A 24,650-nucleotide genomic window follows, 5' to 3' on the forward strand; every position below is an offset into this window, starting at 1 on the left:
ACCAGTTCTGCCCTCCAGAACAATACTAAATTAGTCTAGTATCTTTCTATATTTCATGTTCAGCTTTTCAAATATTTAAAGCTAGTGATCAGTCTAGAAGTCCCCTTTTCTTCTTGATAAATATAGCTAGAATATTAAAAAGTACTTGGAAATAGCACATATAAATCATATTCAGCTCCATTAAGCTTAAAAAAAAGGTTTATCCAGTTCCAAGTATTGTGCTAGGTTCTGGGACTACAAAGAGAAATAAGACATAATCCTTGCCTTGGAGGAGCTGACAATATAGTGGGGAAGTAAAAGCATATACAGAGATAACTTCAACCTAATAACAGCAAGTGCTAAAATAGAGTCATGTCCAATAACAGTTGCACACCAGATTAGGGAACAAGGAAGAGATCAGGGTGAAGGATACAGAGAATACAACAGCAGGCATTTTGCCAGTCACAAATTTAGATCCAAAGTCCTGGGTTGAAAACTCTACATAAAATAAACAATAGTTAACCCTAATCCAAACAAAATGTGCTTGATGGTTCTTACTAATCATATAGAGAGGAAAATAAGGGATTGAAAATACCAAAACATACTTTCACATTAGCGACATTACAAGTGCACATTTAAGCAATACATATTTGCTAAAATAAAGTATTCCAAAGTAGATCTTAAACTCAATGATATTATATAGATTCATTAGGTAAGAGACTGGTTACTAACTGCTAATGTGAAGAGCGAAGTGTGTGTTAACAAGGAAATTATTTGGTACGACATCCAAGAAAGTATTCTTCTCCTTCAATAATATATTTTTTTGCCCTGAAAATTCAAAGAATTAAAACATGAATGTTCAGGATTTCCAAAACAATGGCAAATACAATTTATTGTTGGAATGTTAATTTTTTCCTTGACCAAGAAACTCATTAAAGATGGAATTTTGCTGAACAATACTTAAAGTGAAATAGCTCATATCTCGAGTATCAGTTAAACTTTATTAAAGCTGTCATGTTTAAATTATTTTGAACTATCACAGATAAGAAATAAGATTAAAATTTCCTCTGACCATACCTTCTTGAATAAGATCCAAAGTGCATATCAACTTTCTCTGTATTTAACCTTAAAGTAAAAGTATTTATTTAGCACTCCAGTCAATGGTAAAAGAAAATTAAGATATCGTTCAGCATTTGTGACTTCTTTACAACATATACAAACATGATTCCCATAGTATTTTGGATTTAAATGTTTAATACATTTAGTCAATAACTATCAATAATTAAAAGTAATTTTTGTTTCTACATAGTTCTTGATATCAGGATCATATTTTTTTAATTTAATTTAATTTTTTTTGTTACGCGGGCCTCTCACTGTTGTGGCCTCTCCCGTTGCAGAGCACGGGCTCCGGACACGCAAGCTCAGTGGCCATGGCTCACGGGCCCAGCCGCTCCGCGGTATGTGGGATCTTCCCGGACCGGGGCACGAACCCATGTCCCCTGCATCGGCAGGCGGACTCTCAACCACTGCGCCACCAGGGAAGCCCCTCAGGATCATTTTTTAATGGGAACAAGATGCAAGATAAATGTGAGAATACTTTTCATTTGTCTCAAGTTTGTTTATTCTTTTTTTATAAATTTATTTATTTTCTTTATTTTTGGCTGCGTTGGGTCTTCGTTGCTGTGCACGGGCTTTCTCTAGTTGTGGCGAGCGGGGGATACTCTTTGCTGTAGGATGCAGGCTTCTCATTGCGGTGGCTTCTCTTGTTGCGGAGCACAGGCTCTAGGCGCTCGGGCTTCAGTAGTTGTGGCTCGCGGGCTCTAGGCGCTCGGGCTCAGTAGTTGTGGCGCATGGGCTTAGTTGCTCCGCGGCATGTGGGATCTTCCCAGACCAGGGCTTGAACCCGTGTTCTCTGCATTGGCAGGCGGATTCTTAACCACTGCGCCACCAGGGAAGCCCAAGTTTGTTTATTTTTTAAACCACGTGGTCATTTTCAATTTCTTGGTTACAAAAGAAGGTTGCCTTTCCACACCTGACACAGCCATGAAACACCACTCCCTCTAAAGCAGTACATGCCACTGGGGGTGATCAGGACAAAAGTAGAGGAGAAATACTTCAGAATCACCTGGAGAGTTTTTCCAAGCGGTACTTCACCACTATTACAACTACAGAAAGCCCATGCTTTAGAGGTGTGTGGCAGACCTAATAACAAGATTGAAATCAAGGGTTTAGCTGCAACTGAATTTAGAAACTATTGTCCTACAAGTGCTAAAAAGGATTTAAAAAAAAAAAAAAGAGTAATGAGGACAACACACAGGGCTTCTGAGACACCTATGTCTACAGAGGTTCAGGTTCCCAGCTAGACCTGTAGTAAGGCAAGAAGCCAAAGGAGGAAATCATTTCCATCACATTTATGCATAAGCAGTGCACTTTCAATTGCTTACCTCCAATATTCTGAATTATTATGGTGCCTGCTACCACCATCTAAAAAACAACAAATGTATTCAGAAGATGAAAGGAGAAATAATACAAAAGGATCAGTATTTTATTAAAATCTAATAACTATGACTTAAAAACAGATGCAGAAATTGAGTGAAGAGAAACTGAAAAGAATACACTTTGCCAGCCATTTGTAATATATAAAACTAACAATCATCACATAACCTTTCTTTAATAGTTCCATGGTTACTATAAAGAACACTTTCGTAAGTTTTCTTGGCAGTCATTTTTAAATAGTTAAAAGTGTTAAAAAGCTAGTAATCAATGGTTATCAAAGTACCAAAAAACTGAAATTGAATCTATCTGCTCTCATTCTCCCTTTTTTACTGGTTTCATCACTTTGCTTTGTTAGGTAGACTGAGATAGTCTCAGGTGTGTTGTGTCAATGCCGTACTGCACAGAAGGGAATAATATAGTCTGCGGAGTGTATCAGCTTGGCATACACCAAGCCTTGAACATCCCTGTCGCAGGGATTAATAAAGTCTAGAGCAGAAAACTCTATAGAGCCCACATATTCTCACATCTGAAAATTGAAGCAAAATGTTTTAAACTCAATAATATGAAGTAGACTGAGTGCAAGACAACAGGAGGTGGTAAAGAGTGTAATATATTGGAGAAGTCCTCCCGTTTCAAAATGGGGCAGCTGCTGCACAGCTCTGGCCAGTTGCTGACATGTGAGAATGTGAATCCAGTGTAGCTCAATCTTCTGCTTTTTCAAGAAAAGTCAGAAATTGAATTCTTTTAAAATGTCATAACTCTTTGTTGGCAATCAGCTAAAAATAAAAAAGATTTGAGCCAAACAAAATATGCCTGAGGACTATGTTCAGCCTGCAGGCTTGCTAACTTGTGATCTTTGATGACATTCCTGGGAAACTCAGGATAACAATTTATCCATTCTTGGTCATCAGATGTACTCAGGAGAAATGATTAAACATTCTGCTTCCACTTGGGCCTTTCAGTCACTTATATCTTGGTGGATCTGTACCTCCAATGTATGTTTCGAGCTGACTAGCTATCTAAGATCATTACTACATGGACTGGGAAGAGATGACCCTTCCTCTCCTAGAAATTCCATCAGTGACACAGCATTTGCCTATCCTGGGAATAAACTAAGTTACTGAGACCTAAAAGCCTTGGGGTCTGGAAAGCAGGGATAATGATAGAAACACTTGGCAAGGTGTCTTTGAATGTGGTAACTCCACTCTAACATTTTCCAGAAAAATCTCTACATATCAACCCATTTAAAAATTAGTTCCAAAGTGTCACTCACAGTTATTTGTGAAAAGACTTTTTTGAAATTTTTGTATACTATTTTTCATATGCAATTGATACCTATTGTCAATCACACATGAAATTTGGATTTTTCTAAGAATATACTGCAAAAAGCAATAATATCAGCTTAGTGATGACTATCTTCCCATTTTTTGTCTGAATTTAAGCATTTTTGATCTAGAAAGTCAGTATATCTTTCTATCAATCTATCGATCTATCGATATTTCCAGTGCCTAGCACAGTGCATGGCACATGGTATTTGCTCAATAAATATTTGTTTGACAAGTACATAAATCCATTTATAAACAATTAAAAATTTTCCTTAAAAAGTTCAAAGCATTTCAAAAATATTTAATTTTCAGAACAATGTTACCCTATCATGTGTCATATCCATATTCATATAATATCTGGAAAGAAGGAAATAGGAAAGTTTCAACCCAACTGTGGAAGTTGAGAGAAAATATTAAACAAACAAACAACTCCTCATTTAGAGTATTCTCTGTCTGTGTATCTGCCTACTAAGAACTGTGTGCATACATTAAAATGATAATGCAACTATTGTAGAGTTTTAGGAAAAGGGGACTCTCAATAATCCATGTTCTTCTTGTAGAGTCTGCTGCTATCCAAGGAATGCAGGAAACACCAATGTGAAATAACAGTGATGATGCTTAGGCATGTTTACAGATTATATTAAATTAATTGGAGAGTTTTCTTATATAAATAACATCTTCTTCTTCCTTGATTAAACTGGATACAGTTAATTGATCATGATTATACCAAACACCCAGATCTTCGAGAAAGAGAAATTGTTTAGATGATTAACAAAAACCTTTACCCTCAAAAGTAACATAGTCTCCATTTAGTTCAAGTTTCAGGCTATTAAAATAAGCTCCAGGGTTTCCCTGGTGGCGCAGTGGTTGAGAGTTCGCCTGCCGATGCAGGGGACACAGGTTCGTGCCCCGGTCCGGGAAGATCCCACGTGCCAGGCCCGTGAGCCATGGCCGCTGAGCCTGTGCGTCCGGAGCCTGTGCTCCGCAACGGGAGAGGCCACAGCAGTGAGAGGCCCGCGTACCGCCAAAAAAAAAAAAAAGATAAGCTCCAAACCATGAGGTTGCATAGTATGATTTAAATATTCTCTTTGTGCTTTAAAACCAAAGTTAATTTGAATGTAAATACACATTCCCCCCCACCATTACATAGCTATACCTTTTTCCTCCCAGACTCACTTCTAAGAAGCTAGTTCGGCAATCTACAAATACAGCATCGTTTTATATTAAAAACAAAACAAACAAAAAATACAAACAACAGATTTACAAAGAAAAAGTCCTGTTTGGAGCCAACATGTAAATGGATTTTAGAAGTATGACAGCTCTTCAGAAATAAAAAAATATTAAAGCACTAACATAATATTTAACTACTGATTACCTGTGGAAGAAGACAGTATTTCCTCTACCCATTAAATTAGTTTAGTATGCCTATCACAGATGAATGCCCAATAAATACTGTTGTTATTTCTCTTATTCTAAGGAGGAAAAGTAGATTTTGAGTCTGGAGTCCTATGTAATACTGGCCTAAGTAATTGTAGACAAATAGGCCCCTTCCCTTCTCTGGGCCTTAATTTCCTAACCTATAAATGAGGGGACATCTAGATCATCTTTTAGCACTGTTCAGCTCTTAAATGATATGATCTTCTAATTATCAGTTTTTTTAAACATGCTATAAGTTTAATTCTATGCTTCTGTCTTGTCCTGTCTTCACGAGAATTTACTCAGATAATATAATCAAAACTAATAAGAAAAACTTAAAGCAGGCCATCGTTACTGATTTAAAATTATACAAGTCATTGTTCTCCTTCATTAGGGTAAAAAACACTAAAAAAATTTAAGTGTTGAATTAAATTTATCAATGCATTTTTAGGAAGGGCACAGAGATTTCTTCTCTCTCTTCCTGCTCCCATCATTCTCTTTCTTCATTTTAGTTTCCTTTTATTCCCTTAATTTCTTTCTCTTATATATACTTGTCTTTTCTAACTGGAAATGGAAGGAAAAATTCCCTTCAGGATTTTGAACACAGCAAGGAGAAAAAAATAATTACCTTTCCAGGTAATCCAAATGCAAAGAGTCCAAGATCTTCATAAGATGTCACAGCTGTTAAGAGAAATTATAACTGTTATTTTTCCACAAAACTATTTGTGTGCCAAGTCTTACACAGAAGAAAGCTACTCCACTACTACCTGATAGCTATTGGATTGTCACACTAAATTTAAAGCAGAAGTAATGACTTTGGGGGAAACCCGAAAACTTATGATCCATGAAGACAGCGTCCTCTTAGAATAAGTAGAGCTTAGCAATTACCAAGGTTGTCTAACAACTACCCAGGCTGCATAAATTCAAATAGAATAATTACTCAAGAACAACACACTTCTCACTAAACAGTACTTGCAGACTACACTGTCCAAATGTAAGTTTCCATTGGCAACAGTTTCTGAAAACTGCTGTGTAAATAAAACTTGATAAAGTACAAAAGTTGTATCATACTTTCAGAGACATTCACTTTTCCAGGCTACCTAGGATATGATAATGTATTCATGATAGAAACAATACCCTCATCCTGCAATAAGGGTATATATTTTCTTTTTCATCATAAAGAGTATGAAATTACATTTTCATTCCACATGTTCAAGAAGTGTGATCACAGAAAAGATGAAAATTAAATGGCTCATAAAAGAACCAAATGTGTCCTTAGATGATAAAGCTTCATGTTATAACTAGTGATGTCACAGGTAAAAATAAGAGAAGTAAAAACATTTATATAATCCTAAATTTGAAAAGTCCTTAAACTTACAGTGCTTACACTGAAAAAAAAAAAAAGCAGGTTAGCAGACACTAAGGCTTGCTTATAGCAACACACATTTCCTATTGAGTCAAAGATATGTCTCATCATTTCTTAAAGAAAGTTTTTAATATATACTCTCAAGATATACATAGGTTTCTTTACCACTACATTAACAAAAAAACTCCCTTATACTTTCATAAACAAAGTCTACCACGTATGAAAAAATAAGCATTTTGAAAACCACACATGGTCTGTACATGTTATAACTATTACAAATTCAGAACGAAAACAGTGAAATGCTAAAAAAATAAGTTTTACTTAAAACAAAAATTTTTAACATTTTAAACTTTTTTAAACTTTAATTTATTATCAGAGTAGATAGAAGAATTTCAAAACTTTTTGGATGACACAGCTATTTTTTATTTTACTTTTTTATTTTTTTGGCCGCATTGTGTGGCACGCGGGATCTTAGCTCTGCGACCAGGGATCGAACCTGTGCCCCTTGCAGTGGGCACGTGGAGTCTTAACCACTGGACCACCAGGGAAGTCCCAACACGGCTATTTTTTAAAATTATTTACATACTGCTCAACAGTGGGCAAGGACAATTTAATTTTGAATTTGGAACATATAATTTGATTATAAGTAGGAACCTTTATGCTTTAACAATGAAAGACTTCAATAATAATCTTAGAGAGGTAGACTGTAGATATATTTTAGAACATAAAATTAAAAAGCAGAGTTAAAAAACTAAGAACTGGATTTTTTTTCCTCCTATGTGAAATGCTGAAATTCTTTTTTTCAAATACACATGTTCTAAAGTGAATGTCAACACAAAAATTAATAATTATTTCAACCAATAAATCTTTACTAGTTTGTTTTCATATTCCTAAATATAGTTAAGAGATAATGTTATATAGGGGCACAATTTCTTATATTTAACTTCCAAAGCCTTGGTATATATATTAAACCAGAAAATTCTCTAAATGTTAGCTTCTATCTAATTTGACATTAAGAAGGTAATTTTGTTACATACTAGGTGTTTGTGAACCAAGTCTCCAGAAGGTCTCTGATCTGTCACTATGAGGCACGAGATTAAAGGAACAACATTGTTCATTTTCAGCATCCCTCTTTCATATTACAGTTGAAAGTGTTAGTTCTTTTAAAAAAACTTTCCTTCCAAGGACTTAAAGCAAGGAGGCTTTTCAGTGTTACATATGGAAATACACCACATAACTTGCTTTTAAAATGATCTATTTTGGGGACTTCCCTGGTGGTCCAGTGGGTAAGACTACACGCTCCCAATGCAGGGGGCCTGGTTTCGATCCCTGGTCAGGGAACTAGATCCCACATGCATGCCGCAACTAAGATCCCACATGCTGCAACTAAAAGATCCCACATGCCGCAACGAAGATCCCCTGTGCTGCAACTAAAACCCAGCACAGCCAAAATAAATAAATAAATTTTAAAAAACTTTAAAAAAAATTAAATGATCTAGTTTGCATTAGATTCTTAGGGAGCAAGTTATCAAGATAATACTCTTTAAAAAGTTTGACTAGGATTTGTTTTATTTTTAAATAGCAGAAAACAAGTATAGATCGTATACTAGTAAACATAAAAAGCAAATAACTTTCCGATAAGCAAAAATAATATTGAAATATTCCAAAAAGAATTGGTATTTCAATTATCTAAATTTAAATAAATTAAACATTTATTCTTAATTTTTAAATTAGAATATAACATTTATTACTCCAGAAAATATAATCAAACTAACAGCTTAATGAAGATAGTTGTAATTGCAACTTCTGACAATAGTGGCATACATTTTAGCAATCTCACATTTGTTCTCTATTATTTTCTGGTGTTATAAAAATATCTTTAAGTACAGCAAAGTCCCAAATTCAGAGTGAACAAAGTTTAGACTTTTAAATGGAGACTTACACTATGTTCAAATCCTAACTCTACCTTTAAGTCAGCAGGTCTGGCTAGTCATTCAGTTCTGTCACTGTCATCTTACTTCTTTTATGTTGCAAAAATTAGAAGTACTTTTCCAGGTCTGAGACATCATTAGTACGAACAATGGCTTCTGGCTTAACTTTGAGGCTTTGCTTAGATAAAATATGTACACAGTCAGTCAAATGCTTTATCTCCACATATTTACTATTTAATGGTTTTCTGGATCATCTCGACATACGAACCAAAACAACACTAGTGAAATACTTTGAAAATTCTGTTCTACCATTTGGACAATTAAGATGCTGGTAACAGTGTAAATTGGAACTGACTTTGGAATGTAATTTGACCAACGAACCTTGAAAATATTTATAATATTTGACCCCTGGGAGCTTGCATCTTAGGAAATAAGACTAACATCAGAGAAATCATTATATGCAAAGATACTCATTGTGTATTATTTAGATTGAAAAAAAAGACTACCTAAATGCTCAATAATGGTAAAGTGGTTAAGTAAATTATGGTAGGTATATCTAGTAGAATAATATGTAGCCATAAAAAACTATGTTTATAATAACATGAAAAATGTCAATATTAAGTGAAAAACATAGGATTTGATTGAATATGATCTATAAAGCAAAACACTTTCCTATGATCAATGTTTTAATATCTTATTTATAATGTAACAGATGTTTTGAGAGATATCAAAATGAGACGTGAGGATGACCAGTCACATTAATAGCAAATTCTTACAGAAGAGGAATAACATTAATTATGAAAATTATGGATTTAATTCGGCCTTTTACAGGAATTCATACAAGCAGTACTTGGCACAATCCTTAAATAAATAACTGAAAGCAGTCATTAGCAATCTATTTTAGGAAATTATTTTTTGATATTGAAGAAATCAATGCTATGGTTTTGAGGGGATGGAAAGGCTGTAAATCTTAATCAAGTAAATTGGGGAAAAATTTCTTCTTTAATGTACCATCAAGGCACACTTTAGTGCTATTTTGGCTAGACCAGGAGTTTGGCCTCCACAGGAATCGTTTGGAAAGCTGCTTCCCATGAAGTAGTGGAATATTTCCAGCTAGTTACTCCAGTGTTCCGTCTGCTTTGCATTTTTTCCTCAATGAAATAGGACAATTAATAAACTCTGGTTACAGTACAAAGCCCAAGTTTCAGCAGCAGCAATATTATCTTTGGAACTGGATTGAGGGACATGAGTTACTCAAATACAGTTCAACTCTCAGAAAGCAGGCCATTTGGAATGCACCCTTATTTTGAAATTCTTTTCTTTCTCATGTTTTCCTTCATTTTCCTCTTGTCTTTTTTTCTCCGTAAGAGTGTCATGCAAGCCATTCATTTATGGAACGTCTACTATGCAATTGTAACACCACTTCTGGTCTTTCTTAATATGTATGTAAATGTCAGTTTACCAACTAAATGTGGAATGATTTTAGAGCACCTGATGTAGCAAAAGAAAACAGAATGCTAGAGTAGAAGGAACATTCTCCTTTCAATTTCACAGAGGTGAGATACTGCAGGCAGAAAAAAAGTTCTAGGATCCCAACATATTGCTTGGCTCTGCAGTGAACAAGATTTAGTCATTCATATCCTATAAATGCTATTCACTGGTTTTCAACTTTAGACTCAACTTATACATAAAAAATGAATGACTTACATATGATTACAAAACAAAGTAAATATTGTCAACCTTGACAATATGAGGGTACAGCAGAAGGACTATGGGAAATAGAAAGAGAACAGGGGAAAGCAAGGATAGGAGCACTAATACATACAACATAGCAGAGTCAAGACACACCATCTAAAGTCCATGAAACAAAAATAAAACTTTAAATATATTGTTTATACTGAGCCTGCGCTCTAGAGCCCATGAGCCACAACTACTGAGGCCCGTGTGCCTAGAGCCCGTGCTCCGCAACAAGAGAAGCCACAGCAATGAGAAGTCCACGCACCGCAACGAAGTGTAGCCCCCACTCGCCGCAACTAGAGAAAGCCCGCACGCAGCAACGAAGACCCAACACAGCCAAAAATAAATAAATAGATAGATAAATTTTAATAAATAAATGTATTGTTTACAGTTACAAATAATCAGTGAAAGAATTACTGTATACAAACTAATGAAAATTAGAAGGGGAAGGATTAGTACACCTGAGCTAAATCTTCACCTTTCATAATGAGGTGTCAACAGATAAAATTTAAATCAATAAATAACGGTAGAAGAATATTATTTAGACTTAGGAAGGTAACTCCCCAAAAGAATGCAAAACGAAAACTCTAAATGTTGCTAACCCTGTGAAATGGAAATGGAACTAGATGTGGGGAAGAATGAGCGGGGAAGTGCTTCAAGTCCTCCTGCGCCAGTGCACACACACATACGCATGTACATACACGTGTGTGTGACTGTTATTACCTTGATAAAATTAAAAGAGATTAATTTAAAAATATGTTTAACCCTGCAGAGACTCACACCCATCCTTCCCTGCAGCCCAATAACAAAAAGTTCAGTTCTGCTACAGGAAACATTCTGCCATCAAGGCAAACGATACGAAGGGATAATCACTACAAGAGCAGGGTACGCATACAATCTAGCCTAGGGTTTCTCATCCTGCCACTACTGACATTTTTGGCCTGGATAACTGTTTGCAGTGGGGGGCTGGCCCCCCATGCACTGTAGGATGTTTAGCAGCATCCCTGGCCTCTACTCACTAGATGCTAGTAGCACCTCACCCTGCCCTACAATTCTCAGCCATGACAACTAGAAATGTCTTTAGACACTGCCAAATGCCCCTGGGGGAGAAGAATCAAGGCAAGATGAGAACTACTTACTAGCAGAAAGGATGAGACAAGAACACCATTCAATGAAGATGGAGTCACATAAACAGCCCACTTAATTGTGAGAATATTGAACTATGCTCACTAATCACAAGAAAAAGATACAAAATTACAAATAGTTTGGACAGCTATCACTCCAAACAATAAACAAATTGAGATGGGAAATAGGAATAGGAAATAGGAATCTACTGTCTTTCAATCAGTTTCAATCTCGTTCGCTCTCACAGTGACAGCATCTCACAGTGCTGAAGGGGATTCCTTGTGACCTTAGCAATCCATATCCTTCACACAGAGCCCAGACCAAAGCTGGGGAAAAATAAAAGGCTCTCAACTTTATTGAGAAATGGTGTATTGGTGTCCAACATGTCATGTAAATGTTGTACACTCTATTTTATAGACCATACAAGAAAGTTTCAAAGGTACGTTTGACTATATGTAATTTTTGCCTTGTGTGTTAATTTTGGAACTTTTAAAATAGTCCCTCTGTAGCTCTAAGCCATTCATCACCCACATATCCAGCTTTTATTAAGTATCCTCTGTATGTCAAGCACAGTTTGGTAGATGCTGAGAAAACAATGGTTAATGCTTTCAATATACACTAAATTTTCCAGGAATACAATTACCATGTAAATGGATGTTTGGTTTTGTTTGGAAATTTGCCAAAAACTGTTTGCCATTTAGGAAAATCACATCACTAACAGCATTTATTTTGTTTTTGTTTCTCCTTTACTTTGCTACATGGCATTACATTATGTATAAATACTGTATTAGTTTCCTATGGCTGCTGTAACAAAGTATGACAAATTTGGTGACTTAAAACAACAGAAATTCAGGGACCTCCCTGGTGGCACAGTGGTTAAGAATCTGCCTGCTAATGCAGGGGACACGGGTTTGAGCCCTGGTCCAGGAAGATCCCACATGCCGTGGAGCAACTAAGCCCATGCGCCACAAATACTGAGCCTGTGCTCTAGAGCCCGTGAGCCACAACTACTGAGCCCTCGTGCTACAACTACTGAAGCCCACATGCCTAGAGCCCATGCTCTGCAACAAGAGAAGCCACCGCAATGAGAAGCTCACACACTGCAATGAAGAGTAGCCCCCACTTGCTGCAACTAGAGAAATCCCTTGCGCAGCAACGAAGACCCGACGCAGCAAAAATAAATAAATAAGTAAATTTATTTAAAAAAAACAAAAAACAGAAGTTTAGTTTCTCACAGTTCTGGAGGTCAGAAGGCCAAAATCAGTCTCACTGGGTCAGTATCAAGGTATTAGCAAGGCCACAATCCCTCTAGAGGCGCTAGAGAAAATCTGTTCCTTGCCTCTTCCAACTTCCGGTGACAGCTGGCATGACTTGATTTGTGGCCAAATCACTCCTATCTCTGCCTTTGTGGTCATATTACCTTCTCTGCTGTCTGTGCTCTCCCTCTGTGATACATGTGACTGCACTGAGTCCACCAGAATAATCTCCCTTGCGAAGTCCTTTTTTGCCATAAATGATAACGTTCACAGGGATTAGAATTTGGATATGTTTTAGGGGGCCGTTATTTAGCCCACCACAGGTGGGTTATAATACCTATAGGAATTTCATTTTAGATAGTAAAATGAGCATTTAGATTTTTTTTTTTTTAATAAGAGGAGGGTGCTGTGATGGATAGTATTTCAAATCACTGCTCTGAAGGGTTTCAGTAAAAAAAAAACAAACATTGGGGAGAACAAGGGGCCATTTTACTCCTTATTTATTTCCTCATCATTGCTAACAATTAAAATCCTCATAAAAGAATTGCCACCTTACTTTAGGAAGAGGAAGATAAGGGACTATGTTCTCTCTCTCAGTGAGTTCTAGGAAGGACCAGAATTCCCTTTGGAAGCAACAATTGGTGAATCCCAGTATCCACCTTGACCCTTTTTGAACCACTTCAGTGGCGTCTCACTGCCTCAGCAAAAACTCCAAGTTCCTTAGGATCTGACACTTGTCTATCTCCTCAGTTTCACTTTCTTCTTTGTACCTTATGCATAAATAATAGTAAACTATTTTTGGTACCTGAGTAAAATGTTCAGTATGTACCTTTGTATATGCTGGAATATATTCTCTCTTGCCTTGTCTGCTACTCAAATTGCTTTTTAGCTCATTCCTCCAGGAATATTTACTGAACCTCACACTCCCCACCTCCACCCAGACAAGGCAAAACATTCCCTCCTCTGAGCTATCACTATACCTTGCACATATTGAAATTACCACACTGGACTTCCCTGGTGGCGCAGTGGTTGGGAGTCCGCCTGCCAATGCAGGGGACACGGGTTTGAGCCCTGGTCCGGGAGGATCCCACATGCCGCAGAGCAACTGAGCCTGTGCACCACGGCTGCTGATCCTGCGCTCTAGAGCCCATAAGCCACACTACTGAAGCCTGTGTGCCACACTACTGAAGCCTGCACGCCTGGGGCCCGTGCTCCGCAGCAGGAGAGGCCACGGCAGTGAGAGGCCTGCACACTGTAGCGAAGAGTGGCCCCCACTCGCCGCAACTGGAGAGAGCCCGCGTGCAGCAGGTTAGACCCAACGTAGCCAAAAATTTAAAAAAAAAGAAAAAAAAAAAGACTTAAATTACCACACTACATTATGAATTATTTACTTATGTGTTTGTCTCCCCTTCTACATTATGACCTTTTTTAAGGGAAGGAAGTATTATTTACCTCTGTAATCCTAATAGATAATGAGTATAGAATGAATGAATGAACCTCTATCCTGGGCTTCAGTTCTAAGACCTGTCCATCTAGTTTTACTTCAAAGTCCACATATCCAAAACGGAACTTATTTTTATTTTGAACTAACATCTGCTGTGCTCTTATGTCCATTAATGACACTATCATTAATCCAGTGGCCTACACCAGAAATCTGGGAGATATCCTCAGACACCTCCTTCTCCACATTCAGTCTAACTTCCTTACGTTCCTTAACCTGTTTTTTTTCTTTTATTCTCCTGTTAATACCTTGTTTCAATCTCCCACTATTGGATTCTTAGACTTTTTTAATAGCCAGGCTTGACTACTAACCTACCCAGGTACTGTTAGTGCAAATTAGAGCTAGACAGACAAATGAGAAAGGCACTCCCTTCAAGAAGAAGAGAAAGAAAAGAGTTTCCATCCTGAACACAAGCATGAACACATCCTGAAGGCAAGCATGGCCTGGAGAGCTGACTGTGCCTTTGTGAAAAGAACTACTCTAATCTGGAGGTGGCTCTTAGATCTGCTACTTGGTTGTTGTCCTGGGAATTCCCTCTACTTCTCCCCTATGCTAGATTCCCTATTTTTTTGGTACTCTTTAACTTTGGTAAATGGCATCCTGAATTGCTCATTAAGTAAGAGTGCACAGGAGATAATTTTTTGAGTCCTTACATGTATGAAAATGTCATTATTCTTCCTGCATACTTAAATGATAGCTTGGCTGGGTATAGAATTCTATACTGAAATCATTTCCCCCCAAAATTCTGAAGGTATTGCATTATAGTCTTATTTGAAGTACTTCCTGGGAAGTCTTTTGCCATTATAGTTTTTGATTCTTTGTATAAGAATTTTGGTTTGTTTCTCCTCTCTGAAGCTTTTAGTATAGCTTCTTTATAACTGTATTTCTGATTTTTCACAATTATGCACTTTTTTAAAAATTAATTTTTATTGGAGTATAGTTGCTTTACAATGTTGTGCTGGTTTCTACTGTACAGCAAAATGAATCAGCTATACATATACATATATCCCCTCTTTTTTGGATTTCCTTCCCATTTAAGTCACCACAGTACATTAAGTAGAGTTCCCTGTGCTATACAGTGTGTTCTCATTAGTTGTCTACTTTATACATAGTATCAATAGTGTATCTGTGTCAATCCCAATCTTCCAATTCCTCCCACCCGCCCCCTTGGTATCCATACATTTGTTATCTACGTTTGTGCCTCTATTTCTGCTTTGCAAATAAGATCATCTATACCATTTTACAAGGATGCACTTGATACGACTTCTTTTACAATCATTATATTGCTTATCAGGAAAAATTCTTTCAATCTGGAAACTAATTTCTTTCAGTTACAAAAACTTTGCATGTATTTTTTTGTTGATAATTTTCTACCATCTAATTTTTTCTGTCCTCTTTTTGTGGAATTCCTATTATTTGCATGTTGAACCTCCTGGACTGATCCTCTCATTTTCTTATATTTTCTCTTCCATTTTCAAGCTCCTTGTCTTTTCCCCCCACAGGAAATGTCCTTAACTCTTTCAGCCCAGCTACTAAATTAATTTTAAATTTCCTTTTTTACATCTAAGACTCTTGTATTCTCTGACTATTCCCTTGTAATAATTTCTTGTTCTTGGTTCAACAATGAAATATCTTCTTGTAGTTCTCTGAAGCTATTAAATATATTATTTTTTTTAATGTTTTCATCTGGTCTCTGCATTATCTCTGTTTCCTCTTTTCCTCTGAGTTTGTTTCTTTCCTTTTTTTTTTTAAAGACTTCATTTTTAGAGCAGTTTTAGGTTCACAGCAAAATTGAGCAGAAAGTACAGACAGTTCCCACATTCCCTCTAAGCCCACACACGCATAGCCTCGCCCCCATCAACATCCCCCACCAGAGTGGTACAACTGTCACATCAATGAATCTACGCTGACGCATCGTTATCACCATAAGTCCACGTTTAGAGTTCACCCTTGGTGTTGTACACTCTATGGGTTTTGACCAGTATAGTATCATACAGAATAGTTTCACTGCCCTAAAAATCGTCTGTGCTCCACCTCTTCATTCCTCCTTCCACCCTAAACCCTGGCAACTACTGATTTCTCACTGTCTCCATAGTTTTGTCTTTCCAAGAATGTCACATCGTTGGAATCATACAGAATGTAGCGTTTTTAGATTGGCTTCTTTCTCTTAGCAATATGCATTTATAAGGTTCCTCCATGTCTTTTCATGGCTTGATAGCTCATTTCTCTTTAGTGCTGAATTATATTCTATTATCTGGATGGACCACAGTTTATCCATTCATCTACTGAAGGGCACCTTAGTTGCTTCTAAGTTCTGGCAATTACGAATAAAGCTGCTATAAATATCCATGTGCAGGTTTTTGTGTCGACATAAATTTTCAATTCATTTAGGTAAACACCAAGTAGTACAGATGTTGGATCGAGGGGTAGACTCTATACCTTTTCACCATGGTCTTCACAATTGTTTTGTTAACATGTTACTTTCAAAACTACAGAACAGATACTTTCTCACATTTGGAACTTGCGTTTGGAGTAAGAGAAAAAGAGTCCAAAATAACTCTAAGATCTTTGGCCTGAGCAACTAGAAGGAAGATTTATTATTTAATTAGATGAGAAAAGACTGGAAGATGTAGATTGGCAGTGCAAAAATGGAGAGTTTGGTAAATTTGAGATTAATATATTAGATATCCAAGTGGAAGTATCATGGAGGAAGTTGGATATGAGACTGAAATTCAGGGGAAGAGATGCAGGCTAGGGGTATAAATTTTAGGGCCGTAAGGAGCCCAGAAGTGTAAAAGAAAAGAGATCAGAGGAATACTGCTGGGGTATTCCAATGTTTAGAAGATGGGGCGATGAAAAGGATTCAGCAGAAGAAAAGAGAAGGAGTATTCTGTGAAACAGGAAGAAAAGCAGGAGAGTCTGAACAGTGTTTTACAGAGGAAGGTGTGATCAACTGTGTCAAGTGCTGCTGACTAGTCAACTAAGATGAAGACAGAACTGACCACTGGATTTAGCAATGTGTTAGTTGCTGGTATCATAATTTCTGTGGAATAATGGGGAAAGCCTGAATGAAGAGTGTTCAAGAGAGAATAGGAGGAAGGGGAAATTTCTGGTATAGACAACTATTTTGAGGAGTTTCACCATGAAGGCATAGGGCATACTGAACGAATGTGGAGTCATTTTTAAAATGGAAGAAATTATAGAATATTTGTAAACTGATAAGAAGAAAACAGAAAGGAACAAAGATGATGAAAAAGAAGAGAGGGAAGAAAGTGGCTGGAGTAACGTAGGTGACAGCAGATGGGGTCATAGCATAAGTGGAGGGATTGGCCTCAGATAGGAACACAAAGAGTTCATCCAAAGTAACAGAATATATAGCACAGATGAAGATGGGTAGGTAGAAGTGGTAGCAAGAGCTTATAAAGTTCTTTTATGATTGCTTCTAATTTCTCAGTGAAATAGAAAGTGAGAATATCAGCTAAGAATGAAATCAAGGAGAATGTGTTGAAGGTTTGAGAGAAAGAAGAAAAAGTCATCTCCTAGATAGCAGAGTAAGCAAGTGAATGAACTAAAGAAGTTAATATAGGTTAGGTGACAGCATCACAGATCCACTAGACATTGAATTATAGCGATATTAATCTGCATGGTTGTGGCTTCTTCAGGAATATTCAACTGCACAGGTGCCTGTGTGAAGTAGGCAGAGTTACATTTAATCATGGTTGGAGTTTTGCCAGGGGAGTAGCATGATGAAAGGGAGGAGCAAGGGAGTGATTCTAATAATATACCAGGAAACTTCAACTGGATAAAGAGGGGAAATATGGACAAGAGAGTGAAGGAGAGTGCGAAGGTGGTAGATCAATGAACTCAAGTCCTGGCGGAGGTGAAGAACTGCCAGAGTTGGAGTACTTGAGGAAATTAGTTAAAAAAAATTAAAAAGATGGTGGTTTTGGGAGGGTGAGATTCTTGAAAATGAGATTTTGGAGTGGATGCAATTTTGGTAATGACAAGATCAATGGTATGACCATGGAAATAAGTAGCTGAGGCAGGCCAGGAGTATGATCATTAGACGAGAAGAGGTTAAGGAAATGAAAGATTTAGAAGAATTATCTACATGGATATTGAAATCATCCAGAATTATGACAGGGCTAAAACTGAAGAAACTGAAAGGAAAGCAGAAGCTAATATATGCATAAAATGACAAAGTGGCTGAGGAGTCTATAGATGTTAACCATAAAGGGGGAAGTAGGTAGCATAGAGTTATGAGATTCAAAGCTGGGGGTTTAGGGAGAGGTAGGTGGTTGACAAGTGGAAATGAGGTGTGACTAGGACACCTATCCCATCTTTAGACAAGTATGAGGGACATGGAAGAGAAAAGAGTGGCCACTTGAGAGGACTAAAGGGAAAGCAGTGTCCTCAGAGAAGTCTTAGGTTCTCTTAGAGTAAGAAAGTTAAGGAAATGTTCAGAAAAGAGTTGAGGACACAGGGTTTTACTGATGACTGACCATACATTCTAGAGGGCACACTGGAAGGGTTTCAGGAGTTGGGGAGAAGGGGGAGACGAAGTCAGAAAACAGATGACAAACAACAAGGTCCTACTGCATAGCATAGGGAGCTAGATTCAATACCCTGTGATAAACCATAATGGAAAAGAATATATAGATGTATAACTGAATCACTTAGCTGTACAGCAGAAGTTAACACAACACTGTAAATCAACTATACTTCAATAAAATTTAAAAGAAAAGAAAAGAAAAGAAAATGGATGACAGAACCATATGGAGTGAGTCTGGGAAATGAAGGATAACATAGGATTCTTGAAGTGACTGACATACATTGAGATAAGTGGTATAATGTCATTAATCCAAGTGATCTCAAGGCAAATAATGACGACAATGCAATGAGTGGTGGGGATCAAGGACTAGGAAGTAGGGACCTGACCAGATGCAGGCTGAGTTCTAAGACTCTGATTCCCTTCTGCTGACACTGATGTGGAGGCCAGAGGAGGGGAGCTCCTCATTTATTCTCAGAGCACAAAAATTTCCTCAAAGAATCACAACAAGCCAACTGTTTCTGAGACAGCAATATGTACAAGACTTTGCAATCCTTATGGGTTCTGGCCCAATGAGAACTCATAACAATAAAAGCTAGCATTTACCAAGGACCCTACATTTTATATACATTATTATATTTCATTCTCACAACAATCCCAAGAGAAAAGTATTATCACTACCATTTTAGAGTTGTCAAACTAAGGCTAGAGAGATTAAGGTACCTTACATGCTGCCTCAGCTCCCAAGAAAAGTCCAGATAGATCCCAAATCCTACATAAAATCGAAAACAGCAGAATTTTGTGTGAAGAAATCCTTTACTTTCATAAAGATAAAAAATTCTCTTGCACTCCAGGCAAATAAATGAAGAAGTTAATCTGTAAAGACTTATGATAGCCCTTTCTCCAACCAATGAATTCAATCTGAGCATAATACTCCTTTATGACAGTCCGATAAACTGGGGAGAAAATTTAGCTACACATTATTCTCTAGAATGAATATATATATATATATTTTTTTTTTAATATAAAAAATTTGTTAAAGTCTACCTCCACAGAGAATTTTACAATCACTGAAGGAAATTCAATCAACAGAAGGCAGGTGCATCAGTGTATATGAAGAACCATGAAGAAGTTAGCTCATGGACCAAATAAGCTACAAAAATCAAAGAAAAAGAAAAAAGAAAGAGAAACAGAGCTTCTCACTTATATGTCCAAAGTTACAGAAAAGAACAGAGAGTATCAGAATTTCAAAGTTACATATAGATAAACTGAAGGAAAGCAAAAAAATTAGAATTATTTGGAAATCTTCATAAATTGAATATTACTTCCAAATAATTTAAATTAATAAAACAAAACACTTTAGTTAATGAAGACATAATTGCCATGTAGTTGACTAATGTATTAATCTTTTAGTAGAATCCATGATTTGTAGAATCATGGATTAATGTATTCTTTTAGTAGAATCTTTTAGTAGAATCCATGAAAAAGTCTGGAGCTGCCAAAGAGGCAAGAGACTTTTTCTTCCCTCTGTTGTTTCCTGGTGCGCGAGGAGAGGGGATTAAGAGCACTGCTTAAAGGAGCTCCAGAGATGGGGGCGAGCCGCTAAGGCTGCTGCTGCCGCCACCACGAAGCCTGTGTGCAAGCACAGGTCACTATCCACACATCCCCTCCCGGGAGACTGTGCAGCCCGCCACTGCTAGGATCCCGGGATCCAGGGACAACTTCCCCAGGAGAACGCACGGCATGCATAAGGCTTGTGCAACGTCACACCGGCCTCTGCCACTGCAGGCTCGCCTCGCACTCCGTGCCCCTCCCTCCCCCTGGCCTGAGTGAGCCAGAGCCCCAGAAGCAGCTGCTCCTTTAACCCTGTCCTGTCTGAGCAAAGAACAGACGCCCTCAGGCGACCTACAAGAAGAGGCGGGTCCAAATCCAAAGCTGAACTCAGAGAGCTGTGCCAACAAAGAAGAATAAGGGAAATCTCTCCCAGCAGCCTCAGGAGCGGCGGATTAAATCTCCACAATCAACTTGATGTACCCTGCAGCTGTGGAATACCTGCATAGACAACGAATCATCCCAAATTCAGGAGGTGGACTTTGAGAGCAAGATATATTATTTTTTCCCCTTTTCCTCTCTTTGTGAGTGTGTATGTGTATGCTTCTGTGTGAGATTTTGTCTGTATAGCTTTGCTTTCACCATTTGTCCTAGGGTTCTGTCCGTCCGTTTTTGTTTTGTTTTTTCTTTAACTTAAAAAAATTTTATTTCTTAATATTTTTTATTTTAATAACTTTATTTTATTTTATCTTTATTTTATTTTATTTTATCCTCTTTCTTTCTTTCTACTTTTTCTCCCTTTTATTCTGAGCTGTGTGGATGAAAGGCTCTTGGTGCTGCAGCCAGGAGTCAGTGCTGTGCCTCTCACGTGGGAGAGCCAACTTCAGGACACTGGTCCACAAGACACCTCCCAGCTCCATGTAATATCAAACGGTGAAAATCTCCCAGAGATCTCCATCTCAACACAAAGACCCAGCTCCACTCAACGACCAGGAAGCTACAGTACTGGACACCCTATGCCAAACGACTAGCAAGACAGGAACACAATCCCACCCATTAGCAGAGAGGCTGCCTAAAATCATAATAAGGCCACAGACACCCCAAAACACACGACCCAACATGGACCTGCCCACCAGAAAGACAAGATCCAGCCTCATCCACCAGAACACAGGCAATAGTCCCCTCCACCAGGAAGCCTACACAACCCACTGAACAAACTTTAGCCACTGGGGACAGACACCAAAAACAACGGGAACTACAAACCTGCAGCCTGCAAAAAGCAGACTGCAAACACAGTAAGATAACCAAAATGAGAAGACAGAAAAACACACAGCAGATGAAGGAGCAAGATAAAAACCCACCAGACCTAACAAATGAAGAGGAAATAGGCAGTCTACCTGAAAAAGAATTCAGAATAATGATAGTAAAGATGATCCAAAATTTTGGAAATAGAATACAGAAAATGCAAAAAACATTTAACAACGACCTAGAAGAACTAAAGAGGAAACAAGCAACGATGAACAACACAATAAATGAAATTAAAAATACTCTAGAAGGGATCAATAGCAGAATAACTGTGGCAGAAGAATGGATAAGTGACCTGGAAGATAAAATAGTGGAAATAACTACTGCAGAGCAGAATAAAGACAAAAGAATGAAAAGAACTGAGGACAGTCTCAGAGACCTCTGGGACAACATTAAATGCACCAACATTGGACTTATAGGGGTCCCAGAAGAAGAAGAGAAAAGGAAAGGGACTGAGAAAATATTTGAAGAGATTATAGTTGAAAACTTCCCTAATATGGGAAAAGAAATAGTTAATCAAGTCCAGGAAGCCAGAGAGTCCCATACAGGATAAATCCAAGGAGAATCACGAAAGATACATATTAATCAAACTATCAAAAATTAAATACAAAGAAAACATATTAAAAGCAGCAAGAGAAAAACAACAAATAACACACAAGGAAATCCCCATAAGGTTAACAGCTGATCTTTCAGCAGAAACTCTGCAAGCCAGAAGGGAGTGGAAGGACATATTTAAAGTGATGAAGGAGAAAAACCTACAACCAAGATTACTCTACCCAGCAAGGATCTCATTCAGATTTGATGGAGAAATGAAAACCTTTACAGACAAGCAAAAGCTGAGAGAGTTCAGCACCACCAAACCAGCTTTACAACAAATGCTAAAGGAACTTCTCTAGGCAAGAAACACAAGAGAAGGAAAAGACCTACAATAACAAACCCAAAACAATTAAGAAAATGGGAATAGGAACGTACATATCGATAATAACCTTAAATGTAAATGCATTAAATGCTCCCACCAAAAGACACAGACTGGCTGAATGGACACAAAAACAAGACCCATATATATGCTGTCTACAAGTGACCCACTTCAGACCTAGGGACACATACAGACTTTCTTTTGACTTCCATTTTCCATCCTGGAAAAAGATACTCCATGCAAATGGAGTATCCATGCAAATGGAAAAAGATACTCCATGCAAATGGAAATCAAAAGAAAGCTGGAGTAACAATTCTCATCTCAGACAAAATAGACTTTAAAATAAAGACTATTACAAGAGACAAAGAAGGACAGTACATAATGATCAAGGGATCGATCCAAGAAGAAGATATAACAATTGTAAATATTTATGCACCCAACATAGGAGCACCTCAATACATAAGGCAAATACTAACAGCCATAAAAGGGGAAATCGACAGTAACACATTCATAGTAGGGGACTTTAACACCCCACTTTCGCCAATGGACAGATCATCCAAACTGAAAATAAATAAGGAAACACAAGCTTTAAATGATACATTAAACAAGATGGACTTAATTGATATTTATAGGACATCCCATGCAAAAACAACAGAATACACATTTTTCTCAAGTGCTCATGGAACATTCTCCAGGATAGATCATATCTTGGGTCACAAATCAAGCCTTGGTAAATTTAAGAAAATTGAAATTGTATCAAGTATCTTTTCCGACCACAACGCTATGAGACTAGATATCAATTACAGGAAAACATCTGTAAAAAATACAAACACATGGAGGCTAAACAATACACTACTTAATAACGAAGTGATCACTGAAGAAATCAAAGAGGAAATCAAAAAATACCTAGAAACAAATGACAATGGAGACACGACGACCCAAAACCTATGGGATGCAGCAAAAGCAGTTCTAAGAGGGAAGTTTATAGCAATACGATCCTACCTTAAGAAACAGGAAACATCTCAAATAAACAACCTAACCTTGCACCTAAAGCAATTAGAGAAAAAAGAACAAAAAAAACCCAAAGTTAGCAGAAGGAAAGAAATCATAAAGATCAGATCAGAAATAAATGAAAAAGAAATGAAGGAAACGATAGCGAAGATCAATAAAACTAAAAGCTGGTTCTTTGAGAAGATAAAAAAAAAATGATAAACCATTAGCCAGACTCATCAAGAAAAAAAGGGAGAAGACTCAAATCAATAGAATTAGAAATGAAAAAGGAGAAGTAACAACTGACACTGCAGAAATACAAAAGATCATGAGAGATTACTACAAGCAACTCTATGCCAATAAAATGGAAAACTTGGAACAAATGGACAAATTCTTAGAAATGCACAACCTGCCAAGACTTATTCAGGAAGAAATAGAAAATATGAACAGACCAATCACAAGCACTGAAATAGAAACTGTGATTATAAATCTTCCAACAAACAAAAGCCCAGGACCAGATGGCTTCACAGGTGAATTCTATCAAACATTTAGAGAAGAGCTAACACCTATCCTTCTCAAACTCTTTCAAAATATAGCAGAGAGAGGAACACTCCCAAACTCATTCTATGAGGCCACCATCACCCTGATACCAAAACCAGACAAAGATGTTACCAAGAAAGGAAACTACAGGCCAATATCACTGATGAACATAGATGCAAAAATCCTCAACACAACACTAGAAAACAGAATCCAAAAGCACATTAAAAGGATCATACACCATGATCAAGTGGGGTTTATTCCAGGAATGCAAGGATTGTTCAATATATGCAAATCAATCAATGTGATGCACCATATTAACAAACTGAAGGAGAAAAACCACATGATCATCTCAATAGATGCAGAGAAAGCTTTCGACAAAATTCAACACCCATTTATGATAAAAACCCTGCAGAAAGTAGGTATAGAGAGATCTTTTCTCAACATAATAAAGGCCATATATGACAAACCCACAGCCAACATAGTCCTCAATGGTGAAAAACTGAAACCAATTCCACTAAGATCAGGAACAAGACAAGGTTGCCCACTCTCACCACTCTTATTCAACATAGTTTTGGAAGTTGTAGCCACAGCAATCAGAGAAGAAAAGGAAATAAAAGGAATCCAAATCGGAAAAGAAGAAGTAAAGCTGTCACTGTTTGCAGATGAC

At 37.3% G+C, this 24,650-nt stretch overlaps 1 protein-coding gene across 2 annotated transcripts in view; it reads right to left on the bottom strand.

Moving 5' to 3' along the window:
* SLC38A6 (solute carrier family 38 member 6) overlaps nucleotides 1-24,650 on the bottom strand; it is a 75,326-nt gene that overhangs the window by 44,218 nt on the left and 6,458 nt on the right. For both annotated transcript variants that reach the window (XM_079914278.1, XM_079914277.1), the window contains exons 4-5: nucleotides 5,845-5,897; nucleotides 2,424-2,463 (exon numbers count right to left, since the gene is read on the bottom strand). In XM_079914278.1, coding sequence (XP_079770404.1) covers nucleotides 2,424-2,463; nucleotides 5,845-5,897 — 93 coding nt within the window. The remainder of the gene's footprint in view (nucleotides 1-2,423; nucleotides 2,464-5,844; nucleotides 5,898-24,650) is intronic.

The sequence above is a fragment of the Stenella coeruleoalba genome (assembly GCF_951394435.1).
Source record: "Stenella coeruleoalba genome assembly, chromosome: 2".
NCBI lineage: Eukaryota > Metazoa > Chordata > Mammalia > Artiodactyla > Delphinidae > Stenella > Stenella coeruleoalba.